General features: G+C 34.7%; 1 protein-coding gene and 1 pseudogene across 1 annotated transcript in view; both read left to right on the top strand.

Moving 5' to 3' along the window:
• Positions 1-23,778, top strand: part of LOC145715056 (cullin-4B-like) — a 103,577-nt gene that overhangs the window by 6,567 nt on the left and 73,232 nt on the right. The window contains 8 exon segments of the mRNA XM_081794638.1: positions 1,168-1,273; positions 1,533-1,600; positions 4,222-4,295; positions 4,938-5,100; positions 5,201-5,291; positions 6,481-6,586; positions 7,345-7,412; positions 17,766-17,884. Of these exon segments, the coding sequence (XP_081650764.1) occupies positions 1,168-1,273; positions 1,533-1,600; positions 4,222-4,295; positions 4,938-5,100; positions 5,201-5,291; positions 6,481-6,586; positions 7,345-7,412; positions 17,766-17,884 (795 nt within the window).
• LOC145714986 (cyclin-A2 pseudogene) lies at positions 11,206-12,458 on the top strand (annotated as a pseudogene).

Below are 23,778 nucleotides of genomic sequence, written 5' to 3'. Positions count from 1 at the left end.
GGTGTATAGAAATGCAACTGATTTCTGTACATTGATTTTGTGTCCTGTGACTTTGCTGGATTAATGTATCAGTTCAAGCAACTTTTTGGTGGAGACTTTCAGGTTTTCCATGTTAGAGTATTATGCCATCTGTGAAAAGTGAGTTTGACTGACTCTTTGACAATTTTTATGCCTTTCATTTCATTTTGTTGTCTGATTGCTGATGCTAGCACTTTCAGCACAATGTTAAACAACAGTGGTGAGAGTGGACATCCCTGTCATGTTCCTGATCTCAGGGGGAAAGCTATGTTTTTCCCCACTGAGGATGGTACTGGCTGTGAGGTTTTCTTATATGGCTTTTATGATGTTCCATTGTTCAAGTTATTTTAGTTAAATGTAATTTAGCCTGGTCCTGTACATGTTTTTTCTTAGTTTAAAAAGAACCTAGGCATGCTTATGTAGCTCTGACAATTAAGCCTCCAAAAGGCTCTATTACTGAAATGTAGCATACTTTTTCTTTATTAAATGTGCCTTTGGTCATAAAGTTTTGGTTAGACTCTAGAACTCTTATAATGTTGATTCTGAACATTCTTGCCAGATGAATTCTTTGTTTTATGAGGAGTGAGAGCTTTGCACTATTGGTGACTTCACTGCAGTGGTCAGTAGGGTGTATTTTAATATAAACAAATGGTTTGTTTTATTGTTTGTTATAGGAATTGAAAGTCACACTTAATAAGATTGTGTTTCATTGTATTGTACACATTTTTAAAATGTATTTTCTAATTTTAAAATTTTAAAGAAAGATTGTAATCTTTTAAAAATTCTGAAAATTAAGACGTGGTTTAACGTATGGTTTGAACAGCTAATTTCAGAGAATTATTTTTAAATTAAAGAAAGCTGATTACTATGAATGTCTTGGTGCTTAGAATTACTCATAAAGAATGGGTTTGTACATACTGATTGAGATGGAAGACTTTAAATTCATTTTCTTAGGGTTCAGATACTGCAAATTTTGAAATAGCTTTTCATCATTTAATAGTCATGAATATATTCATGACATTCCTATTCACTTATTAATTCATATAAAATAAGTTCACAATCAGTGGTCCGTATATAATCAACAGTTGTAGACAAAGTAACTTTATTTTGCATTTTTTCAACTTAAGCACAAAAATTTCATTTTTTCAGAGTGTTGAAAACCTTTGCTCCTACAATTTATCTGCAAACTTGTATAAACAGTTGAAGCAGCTTTGTGAACACCACCTCAAAGCACAAATTCATCAATTCAGAGAGTATCCTTTTTTTTCCTCTTTGAGTTGTTTCCTGTCTTTTGTCAAATTTTCCATGTCAGTATCTATCAAGTGGAATAATTTACTTGGTATATGGGATTAATGTTATTTTTGTTCTCTTTGTGTTCTGTTTAAGACAGACATCCTTGGACCTGAGGTTATCATTAAGCAGTTTTAAATACTGTCTTTTAGAAGTCATATCTTCCGTTTGCAGAATGTGTGTTAATGTTAGAATATAAAGTTTTTCTTAACATTACCTCATGGATTCTGTGGATAATGGCCCTTTTCTAAAGAAAATGGATAAATGCTGGCAAAATCATAGCAGACAAATAGTAGAGTATAGAAATTATATTTTTAGTTCAGAGAATTATCATGGAATGTGTTAAATGGTTCTGTAAATGAAAAACTTCAAACTGTAGTTAGCCCATACTTTATTTAAAAGCTTCTGGAAGTACTTTTATGGTAGACCAAAATTTTCAGTTCTTTAACGTTTTAATTTTAATTTATTTATTCGCTTACAATTAGGTGTTTTTTTCCAAACAGATAATTATACTTTAGATGTAATTGAGTTTAACATTAATAGGAGCTTAAACAAGAGGCACAAAGTGTATGTCAGATTTAGTCTTACTAAATAGTGTGTGAAATTAGTAATTTATCATCTGAGTTTTGAATATATGGAGGAATGTGTAGTAGAGCTATAACAAAGCTATACTAAATAAGATAGATAAACCTGTAAATACTTCAACACAAAATATGTCTATATTTTGAAAATGAAAATATGTAAATTGTGTTTGCTTTTCTATTTGGCAGAATAAAGCATAAGGTAATATGATATGTTGATACTATTATTAGATTTAAAAGTTTATTTAAGGTATAAAAACAAAACTGCAGTGAGTTTAAATCTTCACTAATGGAAAACATTTCTCTCAGTTTCATATGTAAAGAATAAAAACTAGAATAGACTAAACAGTTCAATAAAATGGTGATACTGAAGAGTTTATATTTTTAAAATATAAAAGGAGGTCCCCACATGAATCATGACATGAAAGTATTTATCTAATTGGTTTTAATGAATTGCCAAGCATATTGGCTGATTTAGTTCTTTGTATTTGGAGTTGTTATTCTCACTCATTCGGACCATAAGATGTGTCCTAAGTCATTGATGGCTCCCACATCCCATCTTTCTAGTTTTCTTTGTTTAAAAAAGTAATTGTGGGTCTTGGTTAAAAATGAGGGCTGTAATCCATACAAATACCAATTTCTTTTAACCTCCCCAAAAGTGTTAACATGGCAAAATTCTCTCAACAGCATAATAACCCCTTCCCACAACATTTCCAGATGTCCTCTGTAGTGTTAAAAGAGGAATCAGCAAAAGAGGTGCCATAAATGTTTTAAGTTAGAAGCAAAAAAAGTAGACATTTTCTAAAAACAGTGTATTTATGGCTACAGTTGTTGCTGATGTTAATTGTACAAGCATATTTTAAATCCTACACAGTTGATTACACCATTTATAATGATGGTGAACTTGCCACAAAATTAAGTGTGTGTGAAATAATATGCCATGCATGTTGATTATTCCATGCAATATGTAAAAATCATTCTGAAAAATATTTCCTGGAAAATTCTTACTCTTTTAAGATGTAGTTCAAAGGTTATCATTTCTTTCATGCTTTCTAGGCTATTCCACTCTGGCTTTTATTCCACCCTAGTTTTCTTTTGCTTCTCATTTGCTTTCTCCCATCTCTTTGTATTATAGCACTTAAAAGCATGTTTGTAATATAGCACTTAAAAGGTGTGTTTAAAGCATTAATGCTCTATTTCCTTTTGTAGATTATGAATTCTTTACCAAGTTTTTTGGTATAATAGAGTCATCACATTGTGCAAGTTTAAGATGTACAGTGTGATGATTTGGTAACGTCTGTATACTGCAAAATGATTACTACGGTAGAATTAGCTAATACCTCAATTACCACTTTTCATCATTACCATTAACTTTTTGTGGTGATAACAGTTAAGTATCTGTTCTATTAGCAACTGCCAAGTATCTTTCCAGCACATATGGTGATTAACTTCATCACCATGCTTACATTGGATCTCCAAAATTTATTCATATTACAAGTGAAAGTTCATGCCCTTTGGTAATTTATTTTAAAATTTAAATGATTAAAACCTTATTTCTTTACAAATTAATTACATTTTCATTAATATATTAGTATAACTTGAATTTAATACCTAAAGTTTTGTCAGTTTAATTTTTTAGTACGGTAAGTATTAGCAGATACTTACACTGGTGATAATTCTTTGCTTTCATCAGTACTTTTTAAAAATATGAAGGGGACTTGAGACAATAATGTGTGAGAACTGCTCTTCTTATATATGCTCACATCGCAGTTAATTTGTACATAGCCAGTATATTCATAATAAAGAAGTTTGTACATAACCAGTATATTCATTATAAAGAATTCTCTTCCTGCTGTGTGTGTTTTTAAATAAAAGCGGTGAAATGTTATATTTGTACCCGGCCTTGGTCTTCATAAGTATTGCTGTTAATTTTCCATATTTCCTCTTCTTTTATGGTACAGCTCTGTCTTATATTTTCAGTCTGCTGAAAATGTATATGTAGGTGTTTTTCAAAGATGTGTTGAGCAGACTATACTTACCACTAATATTCATATATCGGCAGTTTTTACATAAAATAACCCATTAATAAATTTTCTTTATATATTTCTATTAATCTTTATTATTTAAGAACTAGCAGCGTAGAAAAGAGTGAAAAATTTGAAAGGTTATCTTTACCAGAGAAATAAATACATTATTGCCCATGTTTGATTGATAAGAATGTTATAAATTATGTGCTTTTCTTAAGAGTTAAGTTTTTATTTGATGGGATGATAATTTAACCAAAAAATCTTTGAGACGTAGTGTTTTACCTTTATTTTTTTATTTCTAACAGAGCATGATTAGGAACATTTTTCTGTTCCTAGATAGAACTTATGCGTTTCAAATTTTGATGTTGTCTTCAATTTGGTAAGATACAAATAATTACTTAAAACACTGTTACATGTGATTTATAATCACCTCCTTTATCTTCTGAGAGACAACACAATAAGAGAAAAATCATTTTCAAAATGTGTATTTCTTTGTATCCTAAAACTTTGACTTTTTTAAAATGATATTTGAGTACATGGTAACACAGTTTTAAGTGTTACTTTATAATTTACCTCAATTTAAAAACATGTCTTAATTAGGAAACATACTAGTTCTAGAATCTAATCTAGGACACTGAATCCCATTTGAAATACTTCGTTATAAAACACTAGAAGGTCACTAAGTTGATATTAATGTCGATATTATTCATACCATTGTGCTTATTATGAAGGCTAAAAATCTAGGGCCAGTTTAGAAGCTTTAGCGTCCTAAATTTTGCTTAATTTTTAAGAAATTACTGAATTATACATGTCATCCACTGTGCCTTATTTACACTGAAATCTTATTTAGTGATTTCAGACCATCAAAAAACAAAATAGAAATATTTATCCAACTGTAGATACAGTGAATTTAACATCAAGTTATATTTTGTTTCGACTGGGAAATGCATTATATACACAGAAGTGTAACTGATGGGGAAAATATAAGCCAAAATTTAGGCAGATTTTTTGTTTGTTTTAGGGATATGGGCCTTGAATTATTTAAATCATATATAATTTGTGATCAGAATGTTCGTAGCAGGACCATAGATGGAATTCTTGTGTTGATTGCGAAAGAAAGAAATGGCGAAACGGTTGATCGATGTCTTATTCAAAGGCTTGTAACTATGCTTTCTGATTTGCGGGTAAGTAATTCCTTAACTTTCATTAAATTGAAACTGATTTCTAATGTCATATCTTAAAGATAACTTTTAACTAAGTTTCTTTTATATATTCCATTATTAGATTTACCAAGAATCTTTTGAGAGTAAATTCTTAGAAGAAACAAGCAGGTTCTATGCAGCAGAGGAAAGGAAGCTAGTGCAAAAAAAAAGAGGTATTTGAGATCAAGATGATAATTATAAATTCTTTCAATATCCATAGAAAAGATTATTAAAATGTAAAGAACCATGTTTCTTTATAATTCCTATAAATTTTGACAAACCTTTCTTCCTGACAATTTTTTATTCTTTTTTTTCTTTTTTGGTCAGTTATGCTAAAGATTTGTCTACTTTGTTGATCTTTTCAAAGAAGCAACTCTTGGTATGGTTAATTTTTTTTCTATTGTTTTTTTTTTTCATTTCTCTCTCATTAAATTCTATGCTAAATATTGTTTCTTCATTTGCTTTCGTTTTACTTTGTCTTTTTCCAGTGTCTTTAGATAGGAAGTAGGTTTTTTTTTAAAGTTTATTTTGTTTTGAGGTCTTTGTTTTTCTGATGTAATTATTTATAACCATAAATTTTCTTCTAAATAATGTGTTAGCTGCCATATTAAGTTTAGGTATGTTCTAGCCCCGTTTTCACCTATTTTAAGGTACTTTGTAGTTTCTCTTTGATTTCTTCATTGACACCTTGATTATTGAGAAATGTGTTGTCTAATTTCCACATATTTGTGACTTTCTCAAATTTTCTTATTTTCCCATGTTTCACTCCATTTTGATGAATGAGCACAGTTTTTATAATTTCATTCATTTAAAATTTATTTGCTTGTTTTGTGAATTGATGAGGTCTGTCTTGCAGAATATTCTGTGTGCACTTTGAGCAGAAGTGTATTCTGTTGTTGAGTGGAGTGTTCTATAAATACTTTTTCGTGTTTAGTGTTGTTAAAGTATTGTGTTAACTTGCTGGTTTCTGTCTGAGTACTCTATCCATTATTTTGGATATAATATATGTCCTTTTATATATCATGTACATTCTGTATGTACTGTGCATCATAGATCTGTATGTAGTCAAGTCATCAGCTTTTGTTGAATTTTCAGTGTTTCTCTTCATTTATAACAGCCCTTTGCTTCATGTATTTTATATTTTTGTTTGGTTATATTAAATTTTCAAACCATGGATTCCAGTTACAAGCTGTAACCAGTTTAATAATTCTTGACATTCTGACTTGATAGAAACAAAATGACCATATAGCTGTGCCTTTCAAGGTTATGACACTAAATTGATTTAAAAGAGGAATGTTTTTGTTTGCTTGCTACAAAAACTTTGTAACTTTCGTTCTTTAAGTCCCATGATTCTTAAAATAGGAAGGTAAAAATTTTATTTTCAGATTCCTGGGTGTCTTTACCACATCAAGAAGCTCCTAGAAGGAGAAGTAGACAGAGTTAGAACCTACCTATGCCTTAACACACAGTAAGAATTACATATTTTGTATTTGTATATGTAATTTCTATATACCATATTTATATACACTTTGATTTTGCTTTACTTAGATCAGAAATTATCAGGGACACCTGGGCGGCTTAGTCAGTTAAGCATCTGACTTCACCTTGCCTCAGTTCATGTCTGTGCTGATAGCTCAGAGCATGGAGCCTGCTTTGGATTCTGTGTCTCCCTCTTTCTCTGCCCCTACCCTGATCGTGTGCATGCTTTCTCTCTCTCACTGTATCTCAAAAATAAATGTTAAAAAACTTTTAAGTTGTCGTATGATAGGATTAAATAATATAGTTCTTCACCTTTTTTGCTTAGTTCCTGCCTTTCTCCTTTCTTCATTTGTATCAAAAAGATGGGAAAGCCTGACAAATAAAAATTTCTTCGTAAGTTTATTTTTTAGTTTTTTGGATGAGTGGGAAACTTTAGAAAATTTGTTGTTGGTCTTGTTTAATTAGAGGTAAAATAGTAATTTTTATGTAAACTAGATGTTTATTATTATCACATAATTTTCTGTAGTTATGTAATGATAATTATAACTCTGAAATCAGAAGTTCATGCAATGAAATTCAGTCTCCTGAAGACCAGACTACAAATCTTATGGCACTCATACATGCATAACAATGTAAAACAGAAATCAGGACAGATGACAATAATATATGCAGCAGGGTTTTGGAAAACCGTTTTAACTCTCCATTAGGAGAATCTTGCAGTGATTCTAAACTCGTTTTTTTAAACAGGAAACAACTGGTCACTATGCTAGAAAAGCAGCTTCTAGGTGAACACTTATCAGCAGTTCTTCAGAAAGGTAAATGAGAATATGTATGTTTTGAGAAGGCATTATTAAAGAAAATAATTTTATTTTTTTACATTTTTAAATGATTTTAATTATTAATGCATTCTGTGTGTAAGTCTTCCTTTAAAATGATTGATAAAACCAGATACAATTTTTTTCTCATTCTCTCATTTGCCAAAGCAGTTTGTGTCATGTAGTATATTCAGGGTTTTTTTATAAGAATACTAAATGAGAGTTACACATATACCTTGAGATAGTAATGTGCTCAAGCTTTATTTTTGGCTGATGTTTTAAAAATAGTCTGTATTGTTACCTTTTTTTCTGGTGTTTTAAAATTTTAGATTGTAGGTTAGGGCTGTTGAGCACATGTTTTGCTTCTGGTATTTTCCCTTTTCTTCACGTAAAGGCAACATTTGTTCAACAAATTTGTGATGAGCTTTTGCTTCTTGGTGCAAAATAAATGGATTCAATACAGGACATAATTTTTTAGAAAACCTTATTAAATGAGTGCATGTAAACTAAAACCTAACGTTGAAAAGAAGTACATTATTGAAAGGAGAGTCTGTGTCTAGTGACCTCCCACGAGGAAAAGATTTAGGCATGATCATAAACAGGGAATCCTGGTGTTGCTGAAGTATACTTAACAAGGCTTTAGGGAATAGTGAATGTTAGTTTAAACTGGAGAGAGTAAGTGTAGTTGATCACATTGGCCTTTTGAAAAATTGGATTATATTCTAGATATGATTAAAATCTTCTTGAGCACAAAGAGCATGTAGGAGAATATTGTAGTAACTTTTTAGACAGATGGAGCCTTGATTTTATGGTTGAAGAAGGGAGAATGTCATATTAATTAAGGTAATTTTATTCTTGGGAAAGGACTTTTTCGTATGTTAATCCAGAGTATTCTATAATTTTAAGTTTTATTCCTGTCCACAGTATACATTTGGTTATTATTTTTCCTTATCACTTGAAGTGCCTTGTAAATAAATTAAATACATAAAATTTAACTATATTTTAATTTATCTTATTTCATCTCTTTCCATCTCATTTCATTCCATATCATTTAATCTCATTTCATTTCACTTGAAGAGAGAGTGACCCTGATGAGAGGGCCAAAGGGAGAGAGAGAGAATCCTAAGAAGGCTCTACACTTGTTGTTGAACCTGACACAGGCTCAGTCTCATGAACCTGGGATCATGACCTGAGCCAGTGAAACCCAGAGTTGGATGTTCAGCTGACTGACCCAACCAGGCACCCCTAACTATTTATTTGACAACAGAAATATAGAGTGGGGAGAGCACCAGTACTGTGAATTTTTCTATTAGAAGGAAATTCATATCATCAGAAAGGTATTTCAGATATTTGAAATTAAAATGAAATAGAGTCAGAAGAACTCATAATTTAAAATTTTTCTATCATCTTATTTTTTTTTTTATTTTTGGAATATGAATGCAGCTGGGTGAGGTGTCCAGGACCACCCTCAAGTTCAGCAATTTGCTAAAAAGTACTCCCAAGAATTCAGAAAAGATAATGATGAACCATGTAAGTTGAAATCATCAAAGAGAAGAGGATCATAGAACAAAGTCCAGGCATGAACTTTCAGTGGTCTTCTCCCACTAGGGTTGTACGGACAGAGCTTAACTCTCCTAGAAATTGTGATTGAAAGCATGCATATAGTGTTGCCAAGTAGGGAAACTCACATCACATGGATGACTTTCAGCATGACTGATCTTAGTGTCCAGTCCCTTCAGAGATCAGGCTGGTATTTCCTGGCCCAAACCCCCCACCATGAGTCACATTTTACCATGAACTGTGTAGCATGGCCCATTGCCCCCCAGTAAATAAAATTTTATCCTGCGTGGTATTCAGAGAGTTTACTGATTACCTTCCAGAAGCTGTATAAAGGCCAGACTTTTCTTTAAGCAAGAGATATCCTTTACTGCACAATAATAGAATGGAATTAGATAAAATTAAAATAATTGTGTTTCTAATCTTGGTCTTAGAATAGAGTGATACTGTAAGCCCCCCATATGACTTACGGACATTTTCACTCTTCTAGGAAACATCTTTGGAATGGGTTTCTACAGGTACAACAGGTGTTTGTCCTTGAAAACCAGTGGGTTTTGTTTGTTTGTTTGTTTGTTTGTTTGTTTGACTTACTAAATAGATTATTGTTTCTGTGGTAACAGAAAAATGTGCATATCTACAAGGCTTTCCACATAGTTTGTGAAACACCTGAATTAAGGAGAGGATTCTCAGTAAGAATGAGGAAATGTTTTAGTTTTTTCACTGCTGAATGGACAGATGGACATATATTGGATTGGAGAAAATTTGTGAACTCTTGCTTATTAGTGGAAAGAAAAATTCTTGTTTATTAGGATTCCAGATAGTAGTAAACTTCACGGATGCCTATTTATGGGTTAACCATCGTGTACATTATCTGTATCCTTTCATACCTACATCTCTTCTGGGCTTGCAGTCCTCGCAATAATTAAGCCGATGGTCAGGGAACGAAGACTGATTCTAACATGGATGTTAGGCAGACATTTCAGAAGACAAATCACCCATTAGAACATTAGGTATCCCCGAGAAGTTACGAACTAGGGGTGATTTCTGGATCATCTTAATACAAATATTCTTACAAATCTTGGCTTATTTATAGGATTTCCTTATTTAAAATTAAATTTCTCCTTAGAAATGTTATAGGTCCATTGTATCTCAGGCTTTCAGTTGAAGCATTTGTAATTATGTGCAGTCTTATGTAGATCCTCACATTTATATTAAATAAATGCATTTTTAGTAACTTTTTCTAGCTAAAATGAAGTCCCATATCTTCCCCTACCTTCAGTATTCACTAAATACTGACTGAAGATATTTAGGGTACAATTTACTGCAAAGTGAAGGTTCAGAGAAATGGTTGGATCCAGAGAAAACAAAACAAAACAAAACAACAAAACAAAACACCCATCCCATGAGTTCATCTACACAGAGGCCACAATAATGGCAAAAATTAAAAGATAAAAGTCTTTCAAGATTCTAGGATATGTGCTGCTGAAATGAGCACAATCTTTCAACATTCTGAAGAAAATTGTTTTCCAAACCAGAAAGTCTACAAGATGCAGCCTTGTTTTATTAATCTAAAATTATGTCTGAGAGATATAGGAAGTATACATTTATAAGCCAACAGTGAAATACCATTACTTCCGATTGTAAGTTTCCTCTTTTGATAAATATACATAACTTAAACTTCACCGTTTTAACTACTTTTAAGCATACATTTCAGTGGCAGTAATTTCATTCACAATATTTGGAGCCATCAGTACCATCCACCTGCGGAACCTTTTAGGAATAGGAATCCTGTATGAGCTAAACAGTGCACTCTAAATATTTTGATGCTTGCATTTTAACTTGTTAACTATTTTCAGTATAGATGTAGTTACAGTGCAGAAGATATGGCAAGTGTCTCTGAAAATGCCTTATTGAGTTATTTGGTGTATTAACTACCTGAACTGCAGGAACAGCCAGCTGCCACTCCAGTGGGCTGCTTGCTGCGTCTTGGAAGCATCTTTATCCCTGCACACTGCTTGCATATGCCTTTTGCAACCTCCTTGGTACTGCGTTATCCTTAGCGGGCAAGCTGCCTAGAGATGGGGCAGCTGGATGTGGCTGGAGTGTTTCTTGGCCTGGGAAGGAGTACACACTGCTTTGCGCCACAGACTTATCCCACCAAGATCCCAGAAGCTGTGATGTTGGGCAGCTCCATGCCCAGGCCTAGAACCAGAGGGGCTGCTGATAACTGTAGCACATGGCAATCCAAGAGGACCAGAAGAACATCAACCAAGAGAAGGTGGTGCCTGCTCAATAAACTTGGGAAGGCGTGGCTGTACTGAAGGCCAGGAACCATGCTTTGCGGTGTCACAGCAAAGGCCCAAGACACAACAGATTGCGCCTCTTAAGGATCTTCCTATGCATGATGAACATGCTGCTGTACCTCCCTGGGAAGCAAACAGTAAGCATCCTCCATTTACCAGGCGGATAAAACACAAGAATAGACTGAAAAAGGCCAGATGAATCTAAAAAAAAAAAAAAATCATGAAAATGTGCTGGCTTTCAATTTAGCTTTTACTTTACCTAGACCAAGAGAACCACTGGTATCTCTTGATTATCCAATGGATAATAGTTTTGAGTCACCACGCATTACGGACATATCAATTGTACTAGAAGATGGAAACCCAATGAATGTTAAAGAAGTCCTGGATTATCATGAGGATATTGACACATACCTTAGGGAAATGGAGATTAAATGTAAACCTAAAGGGGCACCTGGGTGGCTCTGTCAGTGAAGCGTTAAGTGTCCACTTTGGGCTCAGGTCATAATCTTGCAGTTCATTAGTTCGAGACCCGCTTAGGTCTCTGTCCTGACAGAGCAGAGCCTGGAGCCTACTTCGGATTCTGTGTCTCCCTCTCTCTCTGCCCCTCCTGCACCTGTGCTCGGTCTCTCTGTATCTCAAAAATGAATTCAGTGTTAACATTTTTTTTTTTAAATGCAGGCCTCAAGTGGGTTACATGGAGAAATCTGTAAGACCTAATAAACAGTTTTCTGTGCTTGTGGACTGGTTTAAATAGGAGAATAGTACAAAGCACAGAATGAGACCCTGCATTTGGCTGTGAACTACATTGATAGATTTCTTTCATCAGTGTCTTTGTGCAGGAAATCTTCACCTTCTGGGCACACTTCTATGCTGTTAGCCTCAAAGTTAGAAGAAATATACCTACTTGCACCAACAGTAAATCAGTTCTCCACCATAACTTGTCCACCAGCAGTCTGCAAACTGCAAAGTTGAAAGTTTAGCAATGTTTCTGTGAGAATTAAGTTTGATAGATACCATACCTAAAGTATTTGCCATTACTAGAGCAGCCTTTCATTTCACACTGCACACAGCCACAGGACAAAGCTGCCCTAGATAATGAGTTCAAAAGACTGGAACTAATATCCTGGAGTTGGTGATACGTCTGTGGGTCCATGTCTGGGTTCTCTCTTCTGTTCTGTTGATCTGAGTGTCTGTTCTTGTGCCAGTGCCATACTGTCTTGATGATTAGAGCTTTTAGTATAGCCTGAAGTCTGGGATTGTGAGGCCTCCTGCTTTGGTTTTCTTTTTCAAGATTGCTTTGGCCATTCAGGGTATTTTCTGGTTCCATACAAATTTTAGGATTGTTTGTTCTAGCTCCGTGAAGAACGCTGGTGTTATTTTGATAGAGATTGCATTGAATATGTATGTAGATTGCTTTAGGTAGTATTGACATTTTAACAATATTTGTTCTTCCTATGGAGCATGGAATCTTTTTCCATTTTTTTTTTTTTTTGTGTCTTCTGCAATTTGTCTCATAAGCTTTCTATTGTTTTCAGTGTATAGATTTTCTACCTCTTTGGTTAGATGTATTTCTAGGTATTTTATGGGTTTTTGGTGCAACTGAAGAGGGGATCAATTCCTTGATTTGTATTTCTGTCGCTTCACTGTTGGTGTATAGGAATGCAGTTGATTTCTGTGCGTTGAGTTTATATCCTGCAACTTTGTTGAATTCATGAATTAATTTTTGTAGTTTTTGGTGGAATCTTTTGGGTGTTCCATGTAGAGTATCATGTCATCTGTGAAGAGTGAATGTTTGACCTCCTCCTGGCTGATTTGGAAGCCTTTTATTTCTTTGTGTTGTCTGATGGCAGAGGCTAAGACTTCCAATACTATGTCGAGTAACAGTGGTGAGAAAGGACATCCCTGTCTTGTTCCTGACCTTAGGGTCAGGAATTTTTTCCCCATTCTCTCAATTTTTCCCCATTGGGTCGTTCATATATGGCTTTTATGATTTCGAGGTATGCTCCTTCTATCCCTACTTTCTTGAGGGTTTTTATCAAGAAAGGATGCTGTATTTTGTCAAATGCTTTCTCTGCATTTATTGAGAGGATCGTATTATTCTTGTCCTTTCTTTTATTGATATGGTGAATCATGTTGTGTTGTGGATATTGAACCAGCCCTGCAATCCCCGGTATAAATCCCACTTGGTCATGGTAAATAACTTTCTTAATGTATTGTTGAATCCAGTTGCCTACTATCTTGTTGAGGATTTTGCATCCATGTTCATAATTTTTTTAATGTATTGTTTTAGTGTATTTAATGTATTTTTTCATGTATTGTTGGTTAATACCTTGTTGAGGATTTTGACATCCATGTTCATCAGGGAAATTGGTCTATAGTTCTCCTTTTTAGTAGGGTCTCTGGTTTTGGAATCAAGGTAATGCTGACTTCATAGAAAGAGTTTGGAAGTTTTCCTTCCATTTCTATGTTTTGGAACAGCTTCAAGAGAATAGGTGTTCAGTCTTCCTTAAATGTTTGGTAGAATTCCCCTGGAAAGCCATCTGGCTCTGGACTCTTGTGTTTTGGCAGATTTTTGATTACTAATTCGATTTCCTTACTGGTAATGGGTGTGTTCAAATTTTCTATTTCTTCCTGTTTCAGTTTTGGTAGTGTACATGTTTCTAGGAATATGCCCACTTCTTCCAGATTGCCCCTTTTATTGGCATATAATTGCTCGTAATGTTCGCTTATTATGGTTTTTATTTCTGCTGTGTTTGTTGTGATCACTCTTCTTTCATTCTTGATTTTATTTATTTGGGTCCTTTTCTTTTTCTTCTTGATCAATCACTCTAGTTTATCAATTTTGTTAATTCTTTCAAAGAAGAAGCTTCTGGTTTCATTGTTCTGTTCTACTGTTTGGTTGGTTGGTTGGTTGGTTGGTTGGTTGGTTGTTTTCGATAACATTAATTTCTGCTCTAATCTTTATTATTTCCTGTCTTCTGCTGGTTTTAGGTTTTATTTGCTGTTCTTTTTCCAGCTCCATAAGGCGTAAGGTTAGGTTGTGTCTCTGCGATCTTTCTTCCTTCTTTAGGAAGGCCTGGATTGCTGTGTACTTTCCTCTTATGACCTCCTTTGTTGCATCTCAGAGGTTTTGGGATGTGGTATTATCATTTTCATTGACTTCGATATGCTTTTTAATTTCCTTCTTAACTGCTGGGTTAGCGCATTCATTCTTTAGTAGGATGTTCTTCAGTCTCCAAGTGTTTGTTACCTTTCCAATGTTTTTTTTCTTGTGGTTGATTTTGAGTTTCATAGTGTTGTGGTCTGAAAATATGCACGGTGTGATCTCTATACTTTTGTACTTACTTAGGGCTGATTTGTGTCCCAGTATATGGTCAATTCTGGAGAACGTTCCATGTGCACCTGTGAAGAATGTATATTCTATTGCTGTAGGATGAAATGTTCTGAATATATCTGTGAAGTCCATCTGGTCCAGTGTGTCATTCAAAGCCATTGTGTCCTCCTTGATATTTTGATTAGACGATCTGTCCATTGCTGTGATTGGGGTGTTGAAGTCTCCTACTATAACGGTATTACTATCAATGAGTTTCTTTATGTTTGTGATTAATTGAATTAAATATTTGGGTGCTGCCTCATTTGGCGCATCAGTGTTTACAATTGTTAGGTCTTCCTGGTGGGTAGACCCCTTGGTTATGACATAATGCCTTTTCTGCATCTCTCGATACATTATTTATTTTAAAGTCTAGATTGCCTGATAGAAGTGTGGCTATTCTGGCTTTCTTTTCTTGACCATTAGCACGATAGATGGTTCCCCATCCCCTTTTCAATCTAAAGGTGTCTTTAGGTCTCAAGTGTGTCTCTTGTAAACAGCATATATATGGTAATTGTTTTCTTACCCATTCTGTTACCGTATGTCTTTTGATGGGAGCATTGAGTACATTGACATTTAGAGTGAGTACTGACAGATACTAATTTATTGCCATTATAAAGCTTGTAGAATTGGAGTTTCTGATGATCTTCTCTGGTTCTTTCTTTCTTGATTTTGGTATGTATGTATGTACGTACATATGTACGTATGCATGTGTGTGTGTGTGCATATATATGTGTGTGTGCGTGTGTATATATATTTGTATATATGTATACATATACGTGTGTGTGTATGTATATATGTATGTGTGTGTTATACATACATTTTTTTTTTCATCTTTTCTCCCCTCGGAGAGTCCCCCTTAAAATTTTTTGCAGGGCTGGTTTAGTGGACACAAACTCCTTTAATTTTTGTTTGTCTGGGAATCTGTATCTTTCCTTTTATTTTGAATGACCATCTTGCTGGATAAAGAATTCTTGGCTGTCTATTTTTCTGATTCAGCACATTAAAATATCCTGCCACTCCTTTCTGGCCTGCCAAGTTTCTGTGGATAGGTCTGCTGCAAACCTGTTCTGTCTTCCCTTACAGTTTAGGGACTTTTTTCCCTTGCTGCTTTGATGAGTCTCTCCTTGCCTGACTGTTTTGTGAATTTGACTATGATATGCCTTGTTGAGGGTCAGTTTTTATTGAATCTAATGAGGGTCCTCTGTGCTTCCTGGATTTTGATGTCTGGGTCTTTCCCCAGGTTAGCAAAGTTTTCTGCTGTGATTTGCTCACTTAACCCTTCTACCCCTATTTCTCTCTCTTCCTCCTCTGGGACCCCTATGATTCTGATGTCGTTACTTTTTAATGAGTCACTGATTTCTCGAATTCTTAAATCGTGCTTTTTTGCCTTAATCTCCCTCTTTTTCTCTGCTTTTTTATTCTCTGTAAATTTGTCGTCTATATCGCTGATTCTCTTTTCTGCCTCATCCATGCTTGCTGCCCGTGCATCCATCCGTGATCACAGCTCAGTTATAGCATTTTTAATTTAACTCTGGGTATTTTTTTACTTCTTTTATCTCTGCACAAAGGGACTGTAGTCTATTTTGGACTCCAGCCAGTATTCATATTATCGTGATTCTAAATTCTGGTTCAGACGTCTTGCTTGTATCTGTGTTGGTTAAATCCCTGGCTGTCGTTTCTTCGTGCTCTTTCTTTTGGGGTGAATTCCTGATGAATTCTGTGGTTCAGGTTGTGCAGAGTGTTGTGTTAATCCTCCAATCAGTTTTGTAGGTGTGTAGGATGGTTCAGTGTTCATCTCAACAATAATATTTTATAATGTAAATTGAAAATAGAGATTTGTAAATAATGAGGCCCCAAATGTGGAAAACTAAGATATTTTTCTATTCAAGTCCTATCTTTGGATTTAAGAAATGTTTCACTACCAAAGTCCTACTTGTCTTTAAAACATTGATATATAATTTACATGTCATAAAATCAGTCTGTTTTAACACACATATTTGATTGGTTTTTAGTATATTAATGACAATGTGCAGTCATTGCCCCTGTGCAGTTTAGAACAACTTTTTAATGATTGACAGTTTTCAGTTTACCGTGACAGTTTTAATGCTTAGAAATGCCAGTAAAAAATCTACAACCGAATATGTCATCTGTTATAGCTTTTTTCATTTTCTGTTTTTATAACGAATTTAAATTTGAACAGAAAACGATTTATACTTCACATAAACCATAATAATAAATGGTAAACTGGTAGTATGGATTGATTAAAAAGGTAGGAATTTATCAACACAGTTACTGGGAAGTGAGAGGTGAACTAAAATAGCATAGTTTTTAGATCTCCAAAGTTGACGAATGCTGAAAAGTTATTAATTTATAAATTGGCAGATACTAGCAAATTATGATATTTTATTAACCTTAGTTTCTTTATTTTATATGTTCAGTATGGTATATATATTTCTAGGATAGAGTTGGCAGAAAGTTTCTTTGGACGGTGAGGGTTCTTCAGGTAATGTCGAATAGAGAAAAGCAACGTGTCGATAGTGATGTATTCTGATGCTGAACACGTGGCTTTTTAGAAGCAAATATATTGCTATATGTCTTTTGCATTCTGGGGTTTTTATGCTTGTTTATTTATTTATAGAATGATTATATTTGTCCATGTATTTGGGTATATTGTATACCTTCCTGTTCTTATGTAAAAATCAGTATCTGGCACTTAATCAGATATTTAATGTGTCTAGTTAAAGTTCTATTTAAAATCTGTAATTTTCTAATTCATGCACAGTAATATCTATATTACAAACTTATTTACTATAAATTTATGTGATGTATGTTTTGCGGCAATAATACGAAATACACAGTGGTTTACAAGACAGCATTTATGACAGTGGAAAAACAAATAGTCCAGAGGAATAGATTACACTCTTTTTTCTGCCATCCATCTAATTATTTCTTAATAAACACTTACTGATACGACACTTACTTGCAAAGTTTAGGACTGTAGCATTTTTAATCCAGAGTAAATGTCTTGAATGTAACAATCTCAAATTAATGTATCATTTAACGTATATCTGAGGTGGGTATTTGTATTGCTAATTTTGCTTTCATGTTTCTAATATTCAGGCTTAAGCTTTCTTCTTGATGAAAATAGAATTGAGGATTTGTCTTTAGTCTACCAAGTATTCAGTAAGATAGAATGTGGCTTTCAAGTTCTTCTCCAGCATTGGATTGAGTATATCAAGGTATTTATTTAAAGAAGATGCTGCATTAAGTAATTTAGATTATTTACGGCTAATTTTTCCCCCTTTAATAATGTATTGTTTTTAATTTAGAACTTTCTATCTTTAAGAAATGTTTAACTTGAAATTGATGAAGAATCTATGCTCTAAGCCTTCTTGAAACTCTTATTTCTCTGTATATGTAAAGTCTTGCTCCCCCAAATAATACTTGCATTTTGAAGGGGAAGAGTGGGGACATTATTTACTGGTGTAACATTTTCTTTTAGTGCCTCACATTTCTTTTACCACCTTAAATTTCTACTCTTCTGTTTAATAACAAGAATTTGTTATTGAAAAAGTCTGTAAGCATAAATTGTCTCAGAGAAACAGCGGGGAGAGAGTCCTCACCAGCCGAGTGTCCTCGTAAGTTCAATGTTTTTCAGTGAGTAATTAACTAATGTTTTGTAAGTGGTAGACTAACATGAAATTTATTATTTTAACCATTTAGAGATAGGAAATTGGGTGAAATTTAGTTAATTCTTAGATACAAACAATAGACGTAGAGACGGACAGAAAGTAGCTTAATAGATGCCAGAGGCTAAGAGGGGAAATGAAAGGAGCAGCTGCGTAAGTGTTGCTGGTTTCCACAAGCATCCTCCCTATTTAATTCTGGAATATGTTCATGACTTTTTACAGAATCCTAGTACGCATTGAGCAGTCACTTTACTTACCTTCTCCCTGGAGGCTTTGGCAATTACTAATCAACTTTCTGTGAATACTGATTTTTCTGTTTTGGTTATTGCCTAGCAATTAAATCGTATGATACGTGGGTTTTTGTTTCTGCATTCCTTTACACAGGATGATCTGTCATCAATGTTATAGGAGTCTTTTATCATTTTTGGTGTCAAAATAATATTCCACTGTATATCTGTACTGCATTTCGTTCATCAGTTTGTAACTGGATGCACACTTGGATTGTTTCCACCTTTTGATTCCCACCTTTACTATGGGGGGGGGGGACAGGTATTGGGAATTGTTCTTAATTTAAAGTTTTATATAACTTCCAGTTAGTTAGCATACACTATAATATTAGTGTCAGGTGTACAGTATAGAGATTCAGTCCTTCTGTACAATACATGTGCTCATCACAAGTACCTATCTAATGCCCATCACCTATTTAAGCCATAACTACCTCCCTTACCACCTCTCTTCTATTCTCTAGAGTTAGAAATCTATTTCCAGTCTGTTTCTCTTTCATTTCTGCCTTTGCTCATTTGTTTAGTTTGTTAAGTTCTACACGTGGTTGAAATCATATGGTATTTCCCTTTCTCTGACTAACTTATGTTGCTTCTAGCTCCAAACATGTCATTACAAATGGCAAGATTTTATTCTTTTTTATGGCTTATATTCCATTTTGTATGTAGATCACTACATTCTTTTAATTTTTTAAGTTCTTTTTAAATTTAAAATTTTAAATTTAAATTTAAATTTTTTAAAAAATTAAATTAAATTAAATTCTTTTAATTTTTTAATGTTTATTTTTGAGAGACAGAACACAAGTTGGGGAGGGGCAGAGAGAGGGGGAGACAGAATCTGAAGCAGGCTCCAGCCTCTGAGCTGTCAGCACAGAGCCTGATGCAGGGCTTGAACTCACAAATTGCGAAATCATGACCTGAGACAAAGTCAGATGTGTAACCGACTGAGCCACCCATGCTTCCCTACATATATAACTACTTTTTTACTCAAAGTTGGTGAACATATGGACAGTTTCCATATTTTGCCTGTTATAAATAATAATAATAATAATAATAATAATGATAATAATAATAATAATAGTAATAATAAATGCTGTAAACATTGGGGTGCATGCATCACTTTGAATTAGTGTTTTTGTATTGTTTGGGTAAGTACCCAGCAGTGCAGTTGCCGGATTATATAGTCTATTTTTACCTTTTTGAGAATCTGCATACTGTTTCCTAGAGTGCCTTCACCAGTTTTTTCTCTTTCTCTCTTTCTTTCTCTCTTTTTCTCTCTTTCTCTCTGTCTCTCTCTCTCTCTTTCTTTCCCTCCCTCCCTCCCTCCCTTCCTTCCTTCCTTTTCTTTATTTCTTTCCTTCTTTTCCTTTCTCTTTCTTTTCTGCTTTTTCTTTCGTTTTGATTGCTGAGGGTATGACTTTTACTACCGTGCTGAATGACATTAGTGGAGAGTGGACATCCCTTTCTTGTAAAGGGAAAACTATCAGTTTTTCTTCATTGAGGATGATTCTAGCTATGTGTTTTTCATAATTGTCCTTTTTTTATGTTGAAGTATATTCCCTGTAAATATTCTTTATTAAGGATTTTTATCATGAGTGGATGGTTTGTTTTTTTTTTTTTGGCAAATGCTTTTCTGTATCTGTTGAGATGATTATATGGTTCTTATCCTTTTCTTTATTAATGTGGAGTGTCATGTAGATTTGTGAATATTGAGCCAACCTTGAAACCCAGGAATAATCTGGTGAATGATTATTTTAATAAATTGTTGGATTATATTTGCTAGTATTTTATTGCGAAGTTTTGCATCCATGTCCATCAGGGATGTGGCCTGTAGTTCTCTTTCTCAGTGTAGTCTTCCTCTTATTTGGAATCAAGATAAAGCTGGTCTCATAGTATGAGTTTGGAAGATATCCTTCCTTTTCTTTGTTTTGGAATAGTTTGAGAAGAATAGGTATTAACTCTTTTATTTTTTTATGTTTTTAATATGAAATTTGTTGTCAAATTGGTTTCCATACAACACCCAGGACTCATACTCAGTACCCATCACCCACCCTTCCCTCCCTCCCACCACCCCTCCCTCCCATCCCCCATCAACCCTCAGTTTGTTCGCAGTTTTTAAGAGCCTCTCATATTTTGGCTCCCTCCCTCTCTAACCTCTTTTTTATTTCGTCCCCTCCCCCGTGGTCTTTTGTTAACTTTCTCAGGATCCACATAAGAGTGAAAACATATGGTATCTGTCTTTCTCTGTATGACTTATTTCACTTAGCATAACACTCTCCACTTCCATCCACAATGCTACAAAAGGCCATATTTCTTTCTTTCTCATTGCCACGTAGTATTCCATTGTGTATACAAACACAACTTCTTTATCCATTCGTCAGTTGATAGACATTTGTGCTCTTTCCATAATTTGGCTATTGTTGAAAGTGCTAGTATAAACATTGGGGTAAAAGTGCCCCTATGCATCCAGCACTCCTGTATCCCTTGGTATTAACTGTTTTAAATGTTTAGTATAATTCATCTGTGAAACCGTCTGTCCCTAGACTTAGTTTATTTGGAAAGTTTTTGATGACGGATTCAGTTTCTTTTTGGTTATTGACCTGCTCAGGTTTTCACTTTTTTGTGTTTGTTTTTCATTTTCGCAGCTTATGTTTCAAAGAATTTATCTATTTCTTCTAGTTTTCCAATTTTTTGGCCTATAGTTTTTCTAATATTCTTTTTTTTTTAAATAATTTTGTGGCGTTGGTTGTTATTTCTCTACTTTTATTTGTGATTTTATTTATTTGGGTCCATTCTTTTTTCATTTTGATAAGCTTGGCTAGCGGTGTATCTTCTTTTTTTTTCGAAGAACTAGCGCCTGGTTTCATGGAGTTGTCTGATTTTTTTCTATATCATTTATTTCTGCTCTGGTCTTTATTATTTGCTTCCTTCTGTTGGCTTTAAAACTGCTTTCGTAGTATCCCAAAGGTTTTGTACTGTTGTGTTTTCATTTTCATTTGTTTCCATGTATTTTTTTTTTATTTCTTCCTTAATTTCCTTTTATTGGAGAATTTAGTCAACTTACATCCAAAGTAATTATTGATAAATATGTACTTAGTAACATTTTGTTGCTTTTTTTGTTTCTGGACATTGTGTCTCTGTCACTTTTGATATCTCCTTTGCTCTCAAGGAGTCCCCTTTAATATTTCTTTTAGGGCTGGTTTAGTTTTATTTGTCTGGGAAACTAATTTGTCAAATTCCTTTAGTTTTATTTGGGAAACTCTTTATCTGCCCCTCTCTTCTGAATGATACCTTCCTGGATAGACTATTCTTGCCTGTAGGTTTTTCCCATTCAGTATATTGTATATATCATCATTCCATGGCCTTCTGGCTTGCTAACTTTCTGTTGAGAGATCTGCAGCTAGCCTTCTGGGTCTTTCCTTGTATAGTAGGGACTTTGTTGTCTTGCTGCTTTCAGGATTTTTTAATGCTATATTTTGCAAGTTTAATTGCAACATACCTTGGCGTTGTCCTGATCTTGTTGGTTTTGATGGGGATTCTCTGTGTTTCCTGAATCCTGGATTTGCATGTCTGTTTCCTTCCCCACATTAGGGAAGTTTTGAGCTATTATTCCTCAAATAAATTTTCTTCCCCCTTTTCTCTCTCTCCTTTTTCTGGAACTCCTATAATATGGGTGTTACTACATTTGATGGAGTCACTGAGTTCTTGAAATCTATTCTCATGTTCCGTAATTATTCTTTCTTTTGTTCAGCTTTATTATTTTCCATTTTTCTTCTCTAGGTCACTAAGTTATTTATTTCCTCATTCCAGTGCACTGTTCATTATATGAAGTGGGTTTTTAATCTCATCTGTTGCATCTTTCATTTTTGATGGATTCATTTTTAACACTTTTATCTCTGTGGTAAGGATGTCCCTGAGGTCTTCTGTTGTTTTGAATCCCAGCTTGTTTCCTTACAGATGTTCTAAATTCTCCATCAAGTATGTCATTTATATCTGTTTCACTTAGATCTCTACTTGCCTTATCTTGTTCTTTCATTTGGAATAAATTCTTCCATGTTCACATTTTGTCTTCATTTCTGCCTCCTTCTCTGTGTTATAAAACACACTTATGGCTCCCTATCCTGAGAGTCGTGGCTTTATGAAGAAGAGGTCATGTAGTACCCAGGGCCTGCCACTTTAGGGAGGGTCTCCACTGTGCTGTGAGTACTTTGCCATTGTGTAGTACTCCTCTGTCTTTCTGACATATCTCCAGAGGCTGCTTTTGGTCTTTGGAAAGAATGTGGTGTGTGCTCTGGTATGCTTGTGACGTGAGGGCCGACGCCACTTTTACCAGAGCTGAAGCCTTGCAGGACTCTCTGGTTGGGAGATGTGGTGTGGGCAGGGGTTTATGCTGATTTTCTGTGGGAGGACCTGGCATGCCACACTGGGACTGAGGCATGCTTGACTGAGAAAGGTGGTCTTGTCATAGTGTAGGGGTGTGCAACTTGGTGTAGCAAGTTAGGCAGTCATTGTAGGTTCCAGTTGGTTCTGGGTTTATGGTGAGGACTGGGGAAAGGAAATGAGGCTAGCCAGATCCTTTGTTCCTAGAGAGGTATCTGTGTGAATGCTGAATGCTGCCTCTCAGGGATAAACTCCAATAAGAGTGACTGAATAATGCCCGCGCCCCTCCCTCCCCATGCCTCAGGTGACCTTCTAATCATTGTTTCCATGCCATCTACCTGCAAGTTGTTTGCCTGTATTTTCTCCAGGAGCAGTGCAGTACCCCTGGGCCCCATCTCAGCCAGCTGCTCCGACCTTTAATATTTGAGCCCCATTGGTTGCAAGAACTCAGAAAATTCAGACCCTCATTTTCCCACACAGTGGTTTTGGGAGTCTTCCTCTGTAGCTCCATTCTCTCATTCTTCTCTGGGACCAGGACCTCTGTAGCACCCTCTTTCCATTTCTACCCTAAACCACATCTCTGCACTTTCCTCCTTACTCAGTGTGGCCTCTTCTCTCCCTCTAGTTGTGGAGTTTGTTCTGTGAGTTTTCAGGTCAATGTCTGGGATATTTAGGATTACTTGATAACTATCTAGTTGTGTTCCTGTGTTGATGGGAGCCTGAGGTCCTCCTGCTCTGCTTCTGTCTCCCTCCAAGATTGGGAATAGGTTCTTAGGAACTTTT

This window comes from Panthera onca, chromosome Y, assembly GCF_046562875.1.
Source record: "Panthera onca isolate mPanOnc1 chromosome Y, mPanOnc1 haplotype 2, whole genome shotgun sequence".
NCBI lineage: Eukaryota > Metazoa > Chordata > Mammalia > Carnivora > Felidae > Panthera > Panthera onca.
This window is presented reverse-complemented; position numbering and strand designations above follow the sequence as displayed.